Source organism: Salvia splendens, chromosome 20 (genome assembly GCF_004379255.2).
Source record: "Salvia splendens isolate huo1 chromosome 20, SspV2, whole genome shotgun sequence".
NCBI lineage: Eukaryota > Viridiplantae > Streptophyta > Magnoliopsida > Lamiales > Lamiaceae > Salvia > Salvia splendens.
Window position 1 is genome coordinate 21,673,474 of NC_056051.1, and position 17,706 is coordinate 21,691,179.

Consider the following 17,706-nt stretch of genomic DNA (forward strand, 5'->3'; position numbering starts at 1 on the left):
GGTGAAGAGACACAATCAAGCGGCTACAAAATGGCTGATCCATTGGAAAGATAGATCCCCTGCAGATGCTTCTTGGGAATTCGCGGACGTGATCACCGAGCGTTTCCCTTGGTTCCTTGAGGACAAGGAACCTTAAGTCGGGGGTATTGTTGCATGCATGATCATTCATGCGTAAAATGCATGCAACACAAGATAGCGAGCTATAAAGGAAGTCGTTGGAAGTTGGGAGTTAAGTAGGAGTTAGTTGCTGTGTAACTAACTCAAGCCAGCTGGCAATCATCACGTGAGATATGACGTGTTGCAGCCAATGAGAGTCGAGCACGTGGATGTTAGTTAGTTAAGTGAGCTAAGATGAAGAGTATAAGTAGAGGAGTTGCTTATTTCTTTCGGTTATGTCGAGTATAGTGTTGAATTGTAAATCGGAGCTTAGATCGTGGATCTAGTTCCTCCTCTTCGTGTGATTGTTTCTATCGTGTAAACTTCTTGTTGATTCAATAATACGATCCTCGATTGTTCATTCAAGAGTTGCTTTGCGTATTATCGCTGAGTTCGGCAGTGACGAACTAAGAGAGGGAGACCGAGAAGAAGTCACTGAGTTCGGCAGTGACGAGCTAAGATAGGGAGACCGCGAAGAAGTCATTGAGTTCGGCAGTGGCGAGCTAATATAGGGAAGCTACGAGCTCGGATCGTAACAGGCCGGACTTTGGAGGATTTCGGAAATGCAGGCGGAGGTTGGGTCGTCGGCGTTAGGGTTTAGAGGGGGCGGCTGAGTGGGTGGATGTTGAGGGTTCCGCTTCTGAAGCGGCGGGAAGGGGATTGAATAGATTGGCTCGTCGGGGAGGTGTCTGCGGTGGCGGGCGGCGGTGGCTAGACAGCGACGGAAGTTCATGATTGAATTTTCCGGCGGTGGTTGGCGGGAATGTTATTGGACCAGGCTTTGACTGAATGAACCTTGAATATAATTTTCGTTAAATTAGTTAGCATTCTAAATGTGATTTTATTTGAGTTTTTAAATTTAGTTTACTTAACTAATTAAAATTATTTCTAAAATAAATAAATTATACTGTAGAATGTGAAAAGGATTCGAGCTTGATGTGACTTGTGAGTATATTTGAATGAATGAAAAGAATTTGAAGGAACAAAAAATACATACAGTAATAGCTGAACAACAATATACTTCTATATCAAGATATCCTACAACTGAGTGGAATAAATGAAAATTCCATCACATCATTTTTGTTGGGAATTTTCCACAAGCTTATGACATGAAACCCCAAATGTATTGCAGATTCAACACAATGTGTGTGCAAGGTTGGTTTGATCACCTCCTCTGAAAGTTGAAGTGTTTGATGGCGAGGGCGAAGGTGAAGGCGAAGATGGTGCACAATCCGGCCACCACGAAAGCAGCAAGGCTCAAGAAATCATGCCGGAATCCAAACTGATCCTTGAGCAGCTGCTTCACCGGCAGTGTGGTCACACCATCACTCAGCGTAACCGGATCACTCATGTCTCCGTATTGAGATGTCAGCAGTCCGTACAGGCTCCAACCGATAGGGTTCGCCCAGTAGTACCATCTCCACCATATCGGGATCCTCTGCCAATAACACCACCATCACAGGAATATGTTACACTTGCTAAGTAAAATTCTTATTAACTCGTAAACAATGATTTACCATGTAGGGAACCATGAAGCCGCTAAAGAGGTTCCACATCATGTAGAAGGGGGCAGCCACGATGGCAGCGGCGTTTTGGTTGGGGGTGATGGAGATGGTCATCATTCCAAAGAAGGTGAAGTAGAGCAATGTGAAGTACATGAAGAATATGTACCAGAGAAACTTCCACATGTTCCACTCGAACGAAGCCATCAGGTAGAAGATGCTGCTGTAGATCAGGGACTGCACACAGACATAAGGGAACTCCACTGCTACCTGCACAACAGCACGAGTGTTGGTAAGCGATGAACTGTTAATTATATCAGAAGAGGGGCAAGGGAGAAGGCCGTGCCTGGGCTAAGGCGAATGGCAGTGCAGAATACATCCCAGCAGCTCTTTCCCTATATGAAACAAATCTTTCAACGTATACCACTGGCTGCACAGAGGTTGCATTTGTGATTCCTATAAACAGAACGGCTGCGTACATAGACCCCATAGCATTGGATATATCCTGCTGAGTTTCTCTGTCGATGGTAAAAACGCCAAGATCAACCGTTTTACAGTTGTGAAACAGTTATAGCTCTGATTACTAAAACCCAAGGGCTAACTAACCTTTTGGATCCGAATTTCCAGCAGATTGTTCCAAACATCAACGAAATGATTACGGTATAGAAGAAGCGCACAGCAGTGTACTGCGGGTTACGCCAGTACGAGAGGTTCTGCTTCCAAAGACATGCCAGAAACTGACCAAAATATGACAGCGAGTATTTGCTGGGAAAATTCAGTTCAGTTGTATCCTTATCTGGCTTGGATAAGCTCTCAACCAGAATCTTGTTTTGCCTGAAATGGTGAGGGAAAAGATTAAATGACTAAAATAATAGGAAAATTTCGATAATCGATTCTTCTGTTCAAAAGATGAGCTGGTATTTACTTGTACAAATCTGATTGGCGATATAATTCTGCAAAATCCAAACCAAGGCGATTTTCTTCAGCCGGTGATGTGACTTCGAGGATCCAAGCTGCAGGGTTATATCCAGGTCTTATTTTTTTAACTCCTGGAATAGCCTATGAGAAGACAGGCAGATACACATAACATGCTGAATTATGAGGCATAATTAGGACAGCATTAGAAATTTAGATATAAATTGGACTTTCGTAACAAGTGTTACCTCAAAATGCTCGATAAGTTTGATGGATTTTTCTCCCAATGGACCAGCATAAATGAGCCGCCCGCCTCGTTTCATGAGTAAAAGCTGGGACACGAGGAAGAAAGATTAGATATATGGGTCAGGAAGATACAAACTTTTTAAAAAAAAAAGATCATACAACATAAGAGAACCTCATCAAAGGATTCAAATATATCAATACTGGGCTGGTGAATAGTGCAAACTATTGTTCGACCCGTATCCACAATGTTCCTCACAGCTCTCATCACAATGGCTGCAGACCTGGCATCAAGGCCTGAAGTAGGCTCATCCATGAAAACTATAGAAGGATTGGCAACAAGTTCAACTGCGATTGTAAGCCTTTTCCTTTGTTCTACTGATAAGCCGTCCACTCCTGGTACCCCAACTAAAGCCCCACGGAGTTGAGTTAGTTCGACTAGTTCCATAACCTCATCTACAAATGCCTGGCATTGATACAAAAAAAAGGATAGTTAATGGCAGAAAATACACAGTGAAATGAATGGTAAAGAAACTGAGAAATTACTCTCTGGGTCGCGAAGTCACACTGAGAGGAGAGTCGGAGCCAAGCAGAATATACAAGTGATTCACGCACAGTCAGGCATGGAGAATGAACATCATTCTGTTCACAATATCCAGAGATCCTTGCAAATGTTTTCTGATTCTTTGGATATCCAGAAATGTACACCCTGCCTTCAATATGTCCTCCAGTTTTCCTACCAGCTAGAACATCCATGAGGGTGGTTTTACCAGCACCGCTGACACCGACTAATGCAGTGAGGACACCAGGCCGGAATGCTCCAGTAACATTTACCAGTAGCTGTAGTTTCTCTTCTTGTAAGCCTTGCCCCTTCAATTCCTGAAGCATGATGAGGCTAAGGCTGGTAACATATCCTTAAAATGCGGTTTTCCTTGCAAGAAGACTGGGAACATATCTTAAATGATAAAGCTAAGGCTAGTAACATAAAATAAGCTGTTTACATACCAGAGGAACATCAACGTAGTAACTGATGTTGCTAAAACACATGGAAAGTGGTTTGAATGGGAGAACCATCCCTTTCTGCTTCTCGTTGCTCTTGCCTGACAATCAGTGAGAAGATGAGATAAGATCACTCTTGGAGGCAGATTATGAAGAGCGAATAAACCACAAGTGGAGTTCTTTGGCTAACCAGTGTACGAGTGTGAATGCTGCAGAAACTCTCCGAAAGTCATTATGTGAGATTCAAAGCTCTTTCGGGGACCGGTAAATGAGTGTGAACGTTGCAAAAACTCTCCAAAAGAAAAGATGGAGCGTCGACTCTCTTTCCCCTTCACTCTGTCATGGCAATTCTCCTTTGAAATAACAGCTTGCTGATTCCCAAGAGCTGCACAACAATTAATGAGATTATTAGACCTCTCCATTAACTCTTTGGTGAGATCTTTCTGGAATGAAACTTACGATTTAGGTAAGTCAAAAATACAGTGAACAGAGTGTTGAATAATAAAATATATCCAAGTAATGCTCCAACGCCGATCCAATACCAATGGTCACTTGGAAATAAACTGCGAACCTTCAATAGCATTTGTCCCAAGGACAAATTAGTGCCTTCTCCAGCTTTCTAGCATCAGGAAAAAGGAACCGTGTTATCATACAATGGCATTTCTATGTGTAAGTACAACAAAGTTATTCAAAAGGAAGAGCATATGGTACTGGAAAGCAATATTACCTTATCCCAAGAGTGGCCAAGAAATTCATTAACTGAAGCTGCACTTTGGGCATACATCATAGGGGAAAACCAGTAACCCCATATCCACCAAACTGGAATGCTATCTGTTTAGAAGAAAAATTCCACAAAAATCAAGAAAAGGTAGTGTTAACATATACTATTATGATATTAGTATCATTAAGTAAATATGCAAAATGGCATCACCGAGTACCTCTTGAAAGTATGAATCCTCCAAGGACCATGACAACCAGCATAGCAAAAGACCCAAATGTGTTGGCAACCACCATATTTCGCCCTAATGATGCCATCACACGAAAAAGACCTATTGACATCTGGTGCAAAGTGAAGTACAACAAGAACTGGAAAATGCATCTGCATGTTACAAGTAAGTTAGAGCTATATGGGAGCCTAAACTGTTAGAGAAAGCAAAAATAAAAGGTTGAAAGATCACGGAATATAACATGAAATGTACAAAATATACCTGGTTATTTGAGGATCAAAGCCAATGGCATAATAAGTCACTGCTACCCATAGAAAAGATTCTAAAAATGAAAGGGGAATACTCAAGAGCCAAGAGGGGAGAGTATAGATCCAACATGGGTAGAAGTACAGATCCCTTTGTTTGTACAGAACAGGAAGCTTAGCTATCAACATTGGGACCTCCATAAATCCATTAAAAAGAATCATAACTATTGCGAAGTAAAGGGCACCAAGGTAGATGCCCCCGTCATCCAGAGTATTATGATGCAATGTAGTCCGGAAGAACACACTCATCATCATAAGAATAATCAGGAGGAGCTACAAAGAAAATTGTTTAGGTATAAGTATATGCAGTCTAAACCATGAGCAACAGTGCCAAATTAGATTCAGATAAATGAGAAAGAGGGCAATAGCCTCATTAGCTGAGAATTAACGTGTTATTACCTGAATTAATTTGAAGATGAACACAGGAGAATTCCGCTTGAGCAGTAGCACCTGCCATGATAAACTAATCCTTAGAAGTTTTCGCCTACTTATACCGTATGTCTTGGTAGACAGTGCAGCTGGATGACTGCAATTTTTATCAAATGTAACAGCCAACTCCTGTGCCAACAAATTGCCAACATGAAAGGATTGAAAACCATCTACAAACTTCGCTGCAGTTACATATGTGTACTGTTTGTTCTTGAACCAATACTGCTCTTGATCCTTTTCAGATAAGACCTATGCATGTGGTTAAAGATGTAAGTTCCAAAGCAAGGAACCAATGAGCACTGTTTTAAAGGAAAACTTGAACCAAAATGAGTACCTCTTGTAGGAAGTCAGCAACATTTTTCCTGGATGGACACTTGAAACCCATAAAAGTGAAAAAATCAATCGCAACCTCACAGGGCCCTTGATAAACTATTTGTCCCTCGCTAAAAAGAATCACATCATCAAACATTTTGTATGTCTCAGGGTCCGGTTGCAAGAGAGATACCAGTGTTGTACCACCCAGTGCATGAGTTGTGTGCCGAAGATAATTGATGATCTGATGTGTAGTAGAGCTGTCTAGTCCCGTTGATATCTCATCCAAGAGAAGTACCCTAGAAGGACCCATAAGCAGTTCAGCTGCCGATGTTTATATGTTAGTAATTCAAGCTGAGATATTCTGCAGCAGAAAGTTGAGCTCATTATGGCTAGTAAGAGTAATTACCTGTCGTAAGCCGCTTTTTTTGCCCTCCTGATATTCCTTTAAGCATTTCATCTCCTACCAATGTATCAGCACAAATGTCCAATCCTAAAATCTTTACATATAGTTTAGAACCAAGCAAAGGAATGCACTCCTACTACAGAAGCTATGATCCTCAAATAAGAAAAGAACATATATGCGATAGATACAAACTGTGATTCACTGAATTCAAAAGAAAGGAAAAACTATAAAAGATTTGAGTCTGTTTAGATCCATGACATTGAAACTTACTGCCAAAATGAAGTAAAAAAGAAAATAGCTATTTAGAGACGCACCTTCATGATGTATTCCACAAGTACGCTTGTCTGTTGCCCCAAAACTACTGCCTAGGAGCAAACTAAGTATTTTAAAAAGTATTGGATCACAGGTAGAAATTCCTAGGCAGCATCATTAGTGGAAGAGAATTTCAGTCAGGAAACCATACCTTGATAAATATATCTAGTTCTTGATCCGGGTTAATTTCAGCAATTTTTTCTCTTCTAAGAAGTTCCATGAGAATTTCTATGATCCAGTGGTACCAACAAGTTCAAATGACAGATCAGAAACTAGCATGAAAGACGTAGCCTAAAAGTGCCAAAATTAATGGTGTACTTTATGTTACCATTCTTGAATCCGGCACCCTGACAGGATCCTGCAAATTCAAGCACCTCTCTCACGGTCATCTCTGCGATGTGTAAATCCTGCTGACTTGCATATGCTGATGTCCTCTGAGGAGTGAACTCTTCTAGACTCTGTCCATTATATGTAACTTTCCCTGACATCTTCAAAGTAGATAAAATATTTTAAAAGAACTGAATGGGACCAAATAGGACATCACAATACATAAGAATTACTCCACTAGATAGTAGTACTAATATTTCACCATACAGGATCGAGCAATTTGTAAAGGAAAGTTCACTGGACAAGGATATCCAGCTTCTCAAAAAGACTAAGGGCTCTTTCAAGTTTGCTAGAGTGATGTGTAGCTCACTGGCATAAGTAAAAATTGGTTGAATAAGAGGTTGAAGAATAAAAAAAGCTACACTACACATTATCTTATAAAAATTGTGAGATTCTCTCGTTTAACCACTTGTTTGGGTATTCAAGATCAAAGGTGAAGAGCATAGATACGTAGTCAAACAAATCTCGATGGATAATATTATAATAGAACAGAACAATGATCACCAAAAAGAGTAGTCCAAAATTTCTAAAACAGAAAAGGAATGCATTAGTTGCAACTGATAACTGAAATAAATTGTTGTCTGCACTAAATCTAATGGCCAATTCTGTTGTTAAATGTGCTAAGAGTAAAATCACAACATTGTAACACAAATTAACACAGCAGCACAAATACCTGCCAAACTTGGTGCAAGGCGACCTGCAAGAGCCAAAGAAATGTTGTCTTTCCCGAGCTCGGAGGGCCTAGAAGCAGAGTCAACCTAAATAACAACCTCACTCATTAAATCAAAAACAACTGTTTAAGAAATACTCCTACTTTTTAACCTAAGCTCGCACTATACCTTGAGGGTCGTATAATGCCATTTATATTGTTAAGTATCAGAAGTTTTCGTCTTCCACCAGAGAAAATCCTGAGCTGCCTCAAGAAAGCCTATTTGTCATGCCATGTTTACATTAAACTAGTCAGTATAATTTTGAAACAGAGTCTGCTTAGCTTATTAGTAGATTGCTGTTCTCAACACGTTTACCTCAGTCATGTCAAAGATGAAATTAGGTATGGTTGGCAGAGCTCTGCTTCCGACATGGACTAAAGCATCCACCTTCAGATTCTTAAATCGAACCTCGACTTTTGGAAATTCAAGGCCTACGCTGCAAATGACACGAGCAGAAATTGAAAATAATCAGAGAAAGGTTGGGCGGTGGACATTGTAGCATCACTCTCTAAATAGTTCAACACCAAACTAGCTCAGGCAAATTAACAAACACATGGCTTGCATAATTTAGAAACTCTTTACTCTCATAATAAAACACAAACTCGAGAAATTCGTACGCATCAAATCTCTGCCTAACTCTTCTAAAAAACCCCTCCACATCTTCTTCAACAGCAGCAATCAACTTTTCCAAAACCTGCTTCTGCTCATCACTGCTGATTCTACCAACATCCACCAACGCCAACTCTCCAGCAGCGTTGCGATACACGGCGGTTCGCGCGCGATCGCACGTAGGAGACCTCTGCAGCGCCGCCAACACAAGCCCCTCCTCCTCATCTCCACTAGCGCCGCCGTCGCATAATGTGCTTTTTGGAAGCATTTTTGTTTTTTTCTGGCCCGCCCCCAAATCATGGCGACAGAAGCAGAGTATTTAAAGAAATGCGTTTTCAATTGCTGTGAAAAGCGATGGGTCAATCAGCAACGACTTTGGAGGCTGGAAGGAGGTCGTTCAATGCTATTGCATTAAATTTCTTCTCCATCAACCTCTCAATCAATCTCTCTCTCTGTATTTTTTTTTCTTTTCTTTTTTGGTGATGATTCATCGTGAATTCTTGGTAACATTAGCTGATCAACAAAAAAAATTGGAGGGAAAATGTGGTAGATTGAATTAGGTTGCAAAATTTGCATGAATTTGGACTTTGAGAAGAGGGAAATGGAGTGTGGAATACAGTTAAAGTAGTTGAGACTTTAGCTATACCAATTTTTTGCGGTATTTTATTTTATTCTTTAATTTGTTTATTTCTAATTTAGTAGTAGTATTAACAAATCAATAATACTATAATAATATATGAATGTCACTAAAAATAATCATCTTATTGTTTTCTTCTTCTTTTAACATCATCATATTGTTTTTATTCACTAATGTCGCTTTAATTCAGGTTTTTTTAGAATATATAGCATTGTTTTTAAGAAATACAAAATATATAGATTTTAATTTGTGTAGTTGTTTTTATTAACTAAGTACAGTAATGATTAAATATCGATTTGAATAAGTAAATTGTACATCCACTATTTATTAGTGATTTCGGTGTTTAGTAGCAATACATTACACACAAAAAATTTCATATTACCTTCGTGCCTATAAAAAGTTATATGCATCTATTTTTGTCTGTTATAGTATATGTGGTCTATTTAGAAACATAAACTTTTCACACTTGTTTTAATAAGCACTCAAAATAGAATACCATTGTTTTATCATCACATATAATTTGATTTTGTTAATATTGGTTTTGATAGTTTACCCATTATGGGATAATTTTAAAAAATTATATTTAAATTTAAAAGTTGAAAAATTCACCAAAAAGTCAATGAAAGTTTTATTTGAATGAAATTTATCCCTTAAAATTGACAAAGTGGTTGGCATTGCATCAAAACTTTCCTCAACTGTAAATCCAACAACCTTACCTCATGCAGAATAAAAGGAATAAAAAAATTGAATCAAAATCTATTTTTACAAGAAATGTGTCAATCTGCCTATTGCTATTTTCATAACATTAAAGTAGTACAATAAATATTCGAACGTAAAACTGTGGTATTCGAACAACAAAATGTGTAAATATGTAGCAATGAAGTAGGTAATGAAATTTTTTTAGTCTGTTATCCTATAAACAAATGTTTTCTTACAACATATATGCTTATCCACTACACTACCCCGAGTTTTAATGGCAATCTGATCCATTCTGTGCCTCATTTAAGAAGAACCATAGGTTGTGAATACAAAAATTTGACAAGCATTTTAGTAACAATTTAGTTTGATCTCATTCATACAATAAAAAAAAAAAAAAAAAATGATAATACAAATTCTATTAAATGAGATGAATGTTCAAAGCTGCTTGAAAGGTTCTGTTGAACTTGGTTGAGTTAGATTGCATTTGGACCAGTATCTCTATTTGTGCCATGCACATTGGCAGTTCATTAACAGATACACTGTTGTTACATAATGCCTTAGTGGTTCCGCTAGCATGCCACAATGTAAGGTAAATCTTGTACAATTCGCTGCAGGTATGTGTCATCTGAATTGGCGACCGATATCATCATAAGTGTTGGCGATGTGAAGTTCCTTCTCCATAAGGTGACTTTTCTGGAAGTAAAACTGTTTCATGCTGATCTTTTTCTGACTTTTTTGAGTTAGAGCTGTGTCTAATTGTCAAAGTTTGTGTTTGGATTTGTCAGTTTCCTCTTTTGTCTAAGAGCAATAAGTTGCAAAAGCTCGTATCAAGAGTCAGTGAGGAAAGCCCTGATGAAACCCAGTTGGTCGAATTTCCCGGTGGCCCTAAAGCATTTGAGATATGTGCCAAATTCTGTTATGGCGTGGCAGTGACTCTCAACCCCTACAACGTTGTGGCTGCACGCTGTGCAGCAGAGTATCTTGAAATGACCGAAGATATTGACAGAGGTAACCTGATCTTGAAGATTGACATATTCCTCAACTCCAGTGTGCTACGCAACTGGAAAGACTCCATCATCGTCCTACAGACCTCCAAATCTCTCCTTCCATGGTCCGAGAATCTAAAGATAGTCGGTAGGTGCATAGATTCAATAGCATCCAAAACTTCGGTGGATCCTTCGCTGATCACCTGGTCTTACACGTACAACAGAAGACTGGCAACATCAAACCAAATAATGCGCAGTGGACTGAAATTCTCTGAAAAGTTGGAATCCGTCCCTAGAGACTGGTGGATCGAAGATATCTGTGAGCTGGATATTGACCTGTACAAGAGAGTCATGCTCGCGATTAAATCCAAAGGCAGAATGGATGGGGGCGTGATTGGGGAGGCATTGAAGGCTTACGCCATGAGATGGCTGCCAGATTCTGTCGATGCATTGGTGTCTGAAGTTCATATCAACAGAAACAAATCCTTAGTTGAAACTATAATCTGCTTGCTCCCTTCGGATAAAGGTATCAGCTGTGCCTGTAGTTTCTTACTGAAATTACTCAAAGTTGCTATTCTCATAGAAGCCGATGATTCATCAAGAGAAGTGCTGATAAAGAACATCAGTTTGAAACTCGACGATGCTCTGGTCAGTGATCTCTTGATCCCTGCAAGGCCTCCTCAGACAACTATCTACGACATTGAACTTGTTCAACGCCTCGTGGATTTGTTTGTGGAGAATGAGATGAGTAAGAAGGATAAGAAGATGATTGAGAAGAATGGGGGTGACTTTGTTTTAGGGTATGGATCTTGGTTGAAAGTTGGCAAGATCGTAGATGGTTATCTTGCAGCAGTTGCTCATGACCAGAGCCTCACCGTTTCCAGTTTCATCAAACTGTCCCAGTCAGTTCCTGAGTCGGCCAGACCGATTCATGATGGATTATACGGCGTCATTGACATCTTTCTAAAGGTGCATTCTTTTTTCTCAGTTTGCAATAATTTTGTCAAAACTGAAATGTGTCATATATTGCAGGAGCATAGTGGATTGACAAAATCTGAGAGAAGAGGTTGTGTGGGCTAATGGACGTGAAGAGACTGACAACGGACGCCACCATGCACGCAGCGCAGAACGAGCAGCTGCCACTACGCGTGGTGGTGCAAGTTCTATTCTTTGAACAGGCGAGCACATCAGCAGCTACTCACGCTATCAGCAACATCGATGATGCCCCTAGAAAGACCGAAGAGAACTGGGGGAAGACGGCGCCTGAAAACTGCAAATCCCTCAGAAAACAGAAGGATGAGCTGAAAATGAAAGAAGAGAGGAGGAAGCAGTGACAAGTGGAAAACTTGTGAAAAGAGGCTGCAAGAACGGAGGATCGATGTGCGCAGCTGCTGCCATCACGTTCGAGGAGGATATTCGACAGGCTGTGGGTGATTGGGAAAGGGGGGCCAATGGAGAGAAACAGAGCTCCGAGACTTCAGGGAGCTCTCAAAGCCCGGCCTCACTGATCCGAGGAGAAACCGAAGTCGTCTGGCTCATCTCGAGGCATCGGAGACACTCGATTTCGTGATGATGGTAAGTGTAAAGTGGTAGTAGGATCTCCATTTATTGTAGTAGGAAAACTGCATTGTATCAGTTTCTTTGGATAATCCTGTGGTTTTGTTTTCATTCATCTCTTCTGCACATCATTGTATCAATTGGTTAAATTCTTGTATATCTATTCCTCATTTAGTTCCCAAGGATTCATGTTAAACTGTTGTCTTCTGTTTTATTTTTTTGTCCCTCTGTAAAAATTAAAACCAGAAAAAAAACAAGGCTGCTAAATTTACAGAATGAAGGGCAATTTTTATTAAAAATGATAGCTACCAATTAAAAATGATTACTTGGAGAAAGAGATAGTTTTTCTTCTTTTATCCCTTTTTTCCTATTCCCTCCATTCCATAGCAGTGGAGATGTTTCTTTTCAGGAGTTTTAAGAAAAAATTATGTTAAATAAGTTAAGTAAAGAAATAATAAAATATAAGATGAAAAAAGGTATATAGATGATGAGAAAATAAAGTAAGTAGAAAGAAATATGTTGACTTTTACTAAAAAAAAAAGAAATGACTCTATTACTATGAAATGTATCAAAATAGCAAATGACTCCACTACTATGGAACGAATGGAGTAGTATTTTAGACCATTTTCTTCAATTTCTTTTCCTGTTCATAGAGTCTGTTTAATTTTCTTTTTTTCTTCTATTTACCTACAAATTTGGAAGTTTGTTTAAAGATATTTTTTCTAATGTAGTACTCCCTCCGTCTGCCATTATGAGTCTCATTTTTTGGCGACACGGGTTTTAAGAAAGGTTAAGAAAAGTGAGTGGAAAAAAATTAGTGGAATATGAGACACATTTGTATATAGTATTAGTTTTAAATGAAATGCGAGTAAAATGAGCTAGTTGAATGTGAGATCCCTATTACCATTTATGGTAAAAGTGAACCGGGACTTCTATTTGCGGACGGACTAAAATGGAAAAAAACGGGATTCCTATTCGCGGACGGAGGGAGTATTTTCTGTATTCTAGGCTCTTTTTTTGTTTTATAGTTTTCTTTTCTGCTCTTTTAATTATTTTTTAATGTTGTGTGACCCATAACTATGGTCAGATTTGCATGATTTTTTTTGTATAAAATACTCCTTAAAGTTAGAAGTGACCAAAATACCATTTCTACTTATTTTTTGGCATACTTTTCTTTCTCTACTTAATAATATAGTGCCACAACATTGCATAAACACTTATAGAATGTTTTGATTAAATAAGAAAATGTACAGAATTAAAAACCTGGGCGTATTTTAGTAGTAGATTTCAACAATAAATAATATATAGAATGTATTACTGGAGAAGAATTTTGAAACATGGCAATGATAACCATCAAAGACTATTAGTTTTACGACCAAGAAAAAGTTGGTGCTTTTAGTTTCCAACTCTCTTTGTGGAAAACATATTCTTCCACTATAAATACAATGAAAAATATCCTTCGATTTCCAGTCAAATTGAGTTAGCTGGAATATTCAATGTCGCCAAGAACACATAAATCATTAGTTTTATTACTTGTGGTCACAGAAAACACCTTTACAAACGTCTCCCATTTCTTGATTGTTAGAAGAAATCACGGAAGATCACAATTAGAAGATACTGATTTATTCTATACCATACTTAGAAGATATCAAATCATGTAATTATGATAATTAGGTTTCCTTATGTGGATATTCCTAATTCTATATAAACCCTGTACCTATGTAAATCAAAGTAAGAAATAAAAGATAAAAACCTTCTTCTCGATTTTGATCTCTTTATCATGGCATCAAGAGCAGGTTTCGAATTCGATTATGGCTCAGAAAAAGCTCATCACCGCCCAAATACCAATCCCGACCAAACGGCATAGATCAAGCCAGAAAACCAAACTCCTATCAAAACCAACCAGCAAAGATCAATAGAAACCATGGCAGAAGATGCTAAAAATGATCCAGAACGGCCAACAAGGTTTGAAAGATAGCAAGAATGTCGTCGTGGCATTCAAACTCGACGGAAAGAATTACCCACTATGGTCAAGACTTATGAAAGTCAAGATCGGAGGGCCGAGGAGCCTATTCGCATATCAAAACCGAACCCCCTGCACTGGGGAGCAAAGGATACGACGACTGGGAAGAAGACGATCTGGTGGTGTTTTCCTGGATCGTTGACAACATTGAGAACGAAATCATCGCTGATTTCGCTCATCACCAGACATCAAAGGCACTCTGGGACAGTCTCGCGGTGACGTTCGAGAACAAGGCGGACAAGTACCTGATTTACGACCTGGAAGAAAAGGCAATCGAGTTAAAACAGGGGAACCTAGACTTGGAAACATACTACCGACGGATCCAAGGGCTGTGGATCAACATCGATCGCTGCCAGAAGCAACCCATTACGTGCTGCGACAAAGGAGTTAATCAATACAGAGCACATTCAAATGAGAAGAGATTGATTAAATTTCTGACCGGACTCAATCGAGAGTATGAATCGATCAAACGGGACATCCTCAAGGAAGACCCCTACCCATCAGTGAATCGGCCTACGGGTGGGTGAAGACGGAGGCAGCTCGACGTCAAATCATGCCACCGGCATCGCCTCTGCCCACCGTAGACACCACCGGCGATAACACCGGGAATTCATCCACTTGGGGAAATCGGACTTGGTCTCGCCGCCCAGAGCAGTCGTCCGCCGCACCGGAGCAGACCACCTCAGCACCCCGCCACTACCAACCGACCGGGAAATCGCCCCTATACATCCAAAACTGTGGTGTTCCCATTGCGGGAAACAAAACACACTCGGGAAAACATGCTTTCAGAGGGTAGGATACCCTGAATGGTGGGAAGAAAGACAGAAGGCGAGAGAGGCGATGGCAAAAATCGCCATCGCTGACGGAGCAGGACAACCGCAAGCCGTGTCAAATCGCAGCCCGGGAACAGAGGGCCAACCAATGGGAACGCAATTCCGGTGGGGGCAGCGTGCGGGGTGCCGGAAATTTGGCCGAGAGAACGGAGATGATGACCGAAGGAGCTGCGATGGGAGAACCCTCTCAAAGGGGGGTAAACGGCGAAAGAGGTATAGGGTTTGGTTGATAACCAACCCTAAGTCAATTTTTGCAATTCGGTCCCCTAGTATGCTTAAATCCCAATTGTTACCCCATTATATGAATATCCGACCCCCAGACTTCCAGAAATTTGAAATTGAACCCAGACTCTTGAAAAACGTAAATTAGCCCCTAGGTTGAGTATATTTGAGTCAAACAACCCCTTTGCACCACTAGAACATTTTTCCGCTGCACTTCATGTTCAAACCGGGGGTTGAGGGCACTAATAGGGGGTGGATTTTTGACTGTGGGGCTACTGATACTATGACTCCGTATAAAACTGATTTTAATAGCCTGGGTGGAATCACAAAATCATATATTAGAACTGCAAGTGGAGATTTGATCCCAGTAGAGGGGTCAGGCACCGTCGAAATATCCCCCACTCTAAAACTCTCGAATTGTTTATATGTCCCGACCTTGTCACAAAGATTGTTGTCTATTAGCCATGTAACGAGGGAATTGAATTGTACACTTCTAATGCAACCCAATTTCTGCATTCTACAGGATATTCAGACGAGGAGGATTATTGGGCGTGGCACTGAGAACCAAGGACTCTACTACGTGGACGAGATAGCTCAAAATGGTACTGGCAATGCTGGCTCACGGATCCACGAGACAAGAGACTTGGCTGTGGCACCGAAGACTAGGACACCCCTCTCCTGGTTACTTTAAGCTTCTTTTTCCAAAACTTTCTATTCCTTCTGATTTTTGTTGTGAAACATGTGTTTTGGCTAAGAGCCACAGACAGTCCTTTAAACTCACAAACACCCGTATGAATTCCATATTCTCTTTAGTGCATGCTGATGTGTGGGGACCTGCACCTATTATTGGGGGGAATGGCTTTCGTTATTTCGTAATTTTTGTTGATGATTGCACAAGAATGACATGGATATATTTCTTGAAAACATAAATCAGAAGTAGTTGATAGGTTTATCCATTTCTTTAAATTGATCCAGACACAATTTCACACCACAATCAAAACACTCAGATCTGATAATGGGAGGGAATTTGTGAACAGTACTATGACCGATTTCTTTAAGGAGAAAGGCTTAATCCACCAAACCTCTTGTGCCCACAACACCGAACAGAATGGGGTAGCTGAACGGAAAAAATAGGACAATCATAGAAATGACCCGTGCCCTTATGATTGAATCCCATGTGCCCAAACATTTTTGGCCTGAAGCTGTTGCTACCTCCATCTACCTCATGAATAGACTACCCACAAAAATCTTGAACAAAAAGACCCCTCTCGATACCTTATCTAAAATGGCCAAAATTCCTGATCACCTAAACCTCTCACCCAAAGTCTTTGGATGTACAGTATACGTCCACATTCCAAAACACGAACGATCCAAACTATCCCCGTGTGCAACAAAATGTGTGTTTGTTGGGTATGGGCAAAACCAGAAAGGATACCGCTGCTATGACCCTGTCACTCGAAAAATCATCACCACCATGAACTGCAATTTTTTGGAAACCGAATTCTTTTACCTCACCCACCTTAGTAGTCAGGGGGAGAGTGATTCAGGTAGTTCTGCGGACTATCTAAGTTGGGTCGTGCCATTGCCAAGTCCCTCTATCGAGGAACCAACCGAGCCAGTGGTCGTCACTACCGCCGAGCATGTCTCATCTCCACCTGAGTTCATCTCATCCATCACCCACCGATCCTCCTCAGACGATATCCGAGGTAACTCTAGACTCAATCTCTGGTGAGAATTCAGTTTCCACTAATCTTGTTGGCACAGAAGAAGACAACACTATTGATAGTGATACAGGACAGTACAGACTCCCACATAGGACGACTCGGGGAGTGCCACCAAAACGGTACTCACCTGAGAAGATCGGAAAGAAAAGCAGATACGGGGTGTCAAACTTTGTACAAGGAAATCTGACCAAGATGGCCCGAGCCTTTGAGGCGGCACTATATGAAGATGAGGAGATCCTACAGACAGCAGAGGAAGCCATGAGGCACAAGCATTGGAGAGAGGCGATGTTTACTGAAATGAAGGCCTTGTTGAAAAATGTTACATGGGTGAAAAGCAAGCTACCAGATGATGCAAAGACTGTGGGATGTAGATGGGTCTTCACGATCAAACGGAGACCAGATGGCACTATAGATCGCTACAAAGCCAGACTCGTGGCGAAGGGGTACACTCAGACATACGGCGTAGACTATGCCGAAACTTTCTCACCAGTAGCAAAGATAAACACAGTGAGGGTCCTGTTCTCCATTGCAGCCAACAAGGAATGGCCGCTGCATCAGTTTCGATGTAACTAATGCCTTTTTACACGGAGAGCTGCCAAAGCCAGTATATATGGAACCTCCGCCTGGGTTTACGGAAGAGTTTCAGGATGGGGAAGTCTGTCAGCTGAAGAGAACATTGTATGGTTTGAAACAATCTCCGAGAGCATGGTTTGGGAGATTCACTGAAGTAATGAAGAAGTATGAGTACAAGCAGAGCCAACTCAGATCATACCTTGTTCCTCAAGAAAAGGGA

The 17,706-nt window shown here is 40.5% G+C and overlaps 1 protein-coding gene and 1 pseudogene across 3 annotated transcripts; one reads left to right on the forward strand and one right to left on the reverse strand.

The window, feature by feature from the left end:
* Positions 1 to 1,089: 1,089 nt before the first annotated feature.
* On the reverse strand, positions 1,090 to 8,722 carry LOC121782319 (ABC transporter G family member 32-like). 3 transcript variants are annotated; one of them, XM_042180116.1, is made up of 24 exons: positions 8,241 to 8,722; positions 7,939 to 8,059; positions 7,753 to 7,841; positions 7,587 to 7,671; positions 6,855 to 7,014; positions 6,678 to 6,754; positions 6,529 to 6,579; positions 6,218 to 6,308; positions 5,831 to 6,132; positions 5,467 to 5,745; positions 5,024 to 5,340; positions 4,754 to 4,914; positions 4,543 to 4,646; positions 4,275 to 4,434; positions 4,006 to 4,200; positions 3,822 to 3,916; positions 3,363 to 3,695; positions 2,992 to 3,282; positions 2,822 to 2,905; positions 2,584 to 2,717; positions 2,265 to 2,492; positions 2,005 to 2,176; positions 1,674 to 1,928; positions 1,090 to 1,594 (listed from the first exon to the last, which is right to left on the reverse strand). In XM_042180116.1, exons 1-24 carry the CDS (start codon positions 8,498 to 8,500, stop codon positions 1,322 to 1,324), a joined length of 4,317 nt encoding a protein of 1,438 aa, XP_042036050.1. In that variant the 5' UTR covers positions 8,501 to 8,722; the 3' UTR covers positions 1,090 to 1,321. The 3 variants fall into 3 exon arrangements, with proteins under 3 accessions (XP_042036050.1, XP_042036048.1, XP_042036049.1); XM_042180114.1 differs by lacking the exons at positions 7,587 to 7,671; positions 7,753 to 7,841; positions 7,939 to 8,059; positions 8,241 to 8,722 and having other exon boundaries at positions 6,529 to 6,575; positions 6,855 to 6,919; XM_042180115.1 differs by lacking the exons at positions 6,855 to 7,014; positions 7,587 to 7,671; positions 7,753 to 7,841; positions 7,939 to 8,059; positions 8,241 to 8,722 and having other exon boundaries at positions 6,529 to 6,590; positions 6,678 to 6,744.
* A 1,024-nt stretch (positions 8,723 to 9,746) lies between these two features.
* Positions 9,747 to 12,293, forward strand: LOC121781660 (annotated as a pseudogene).
* Positions 12,294 to 17,706: the final 5,413 nt, after the last annotated feature.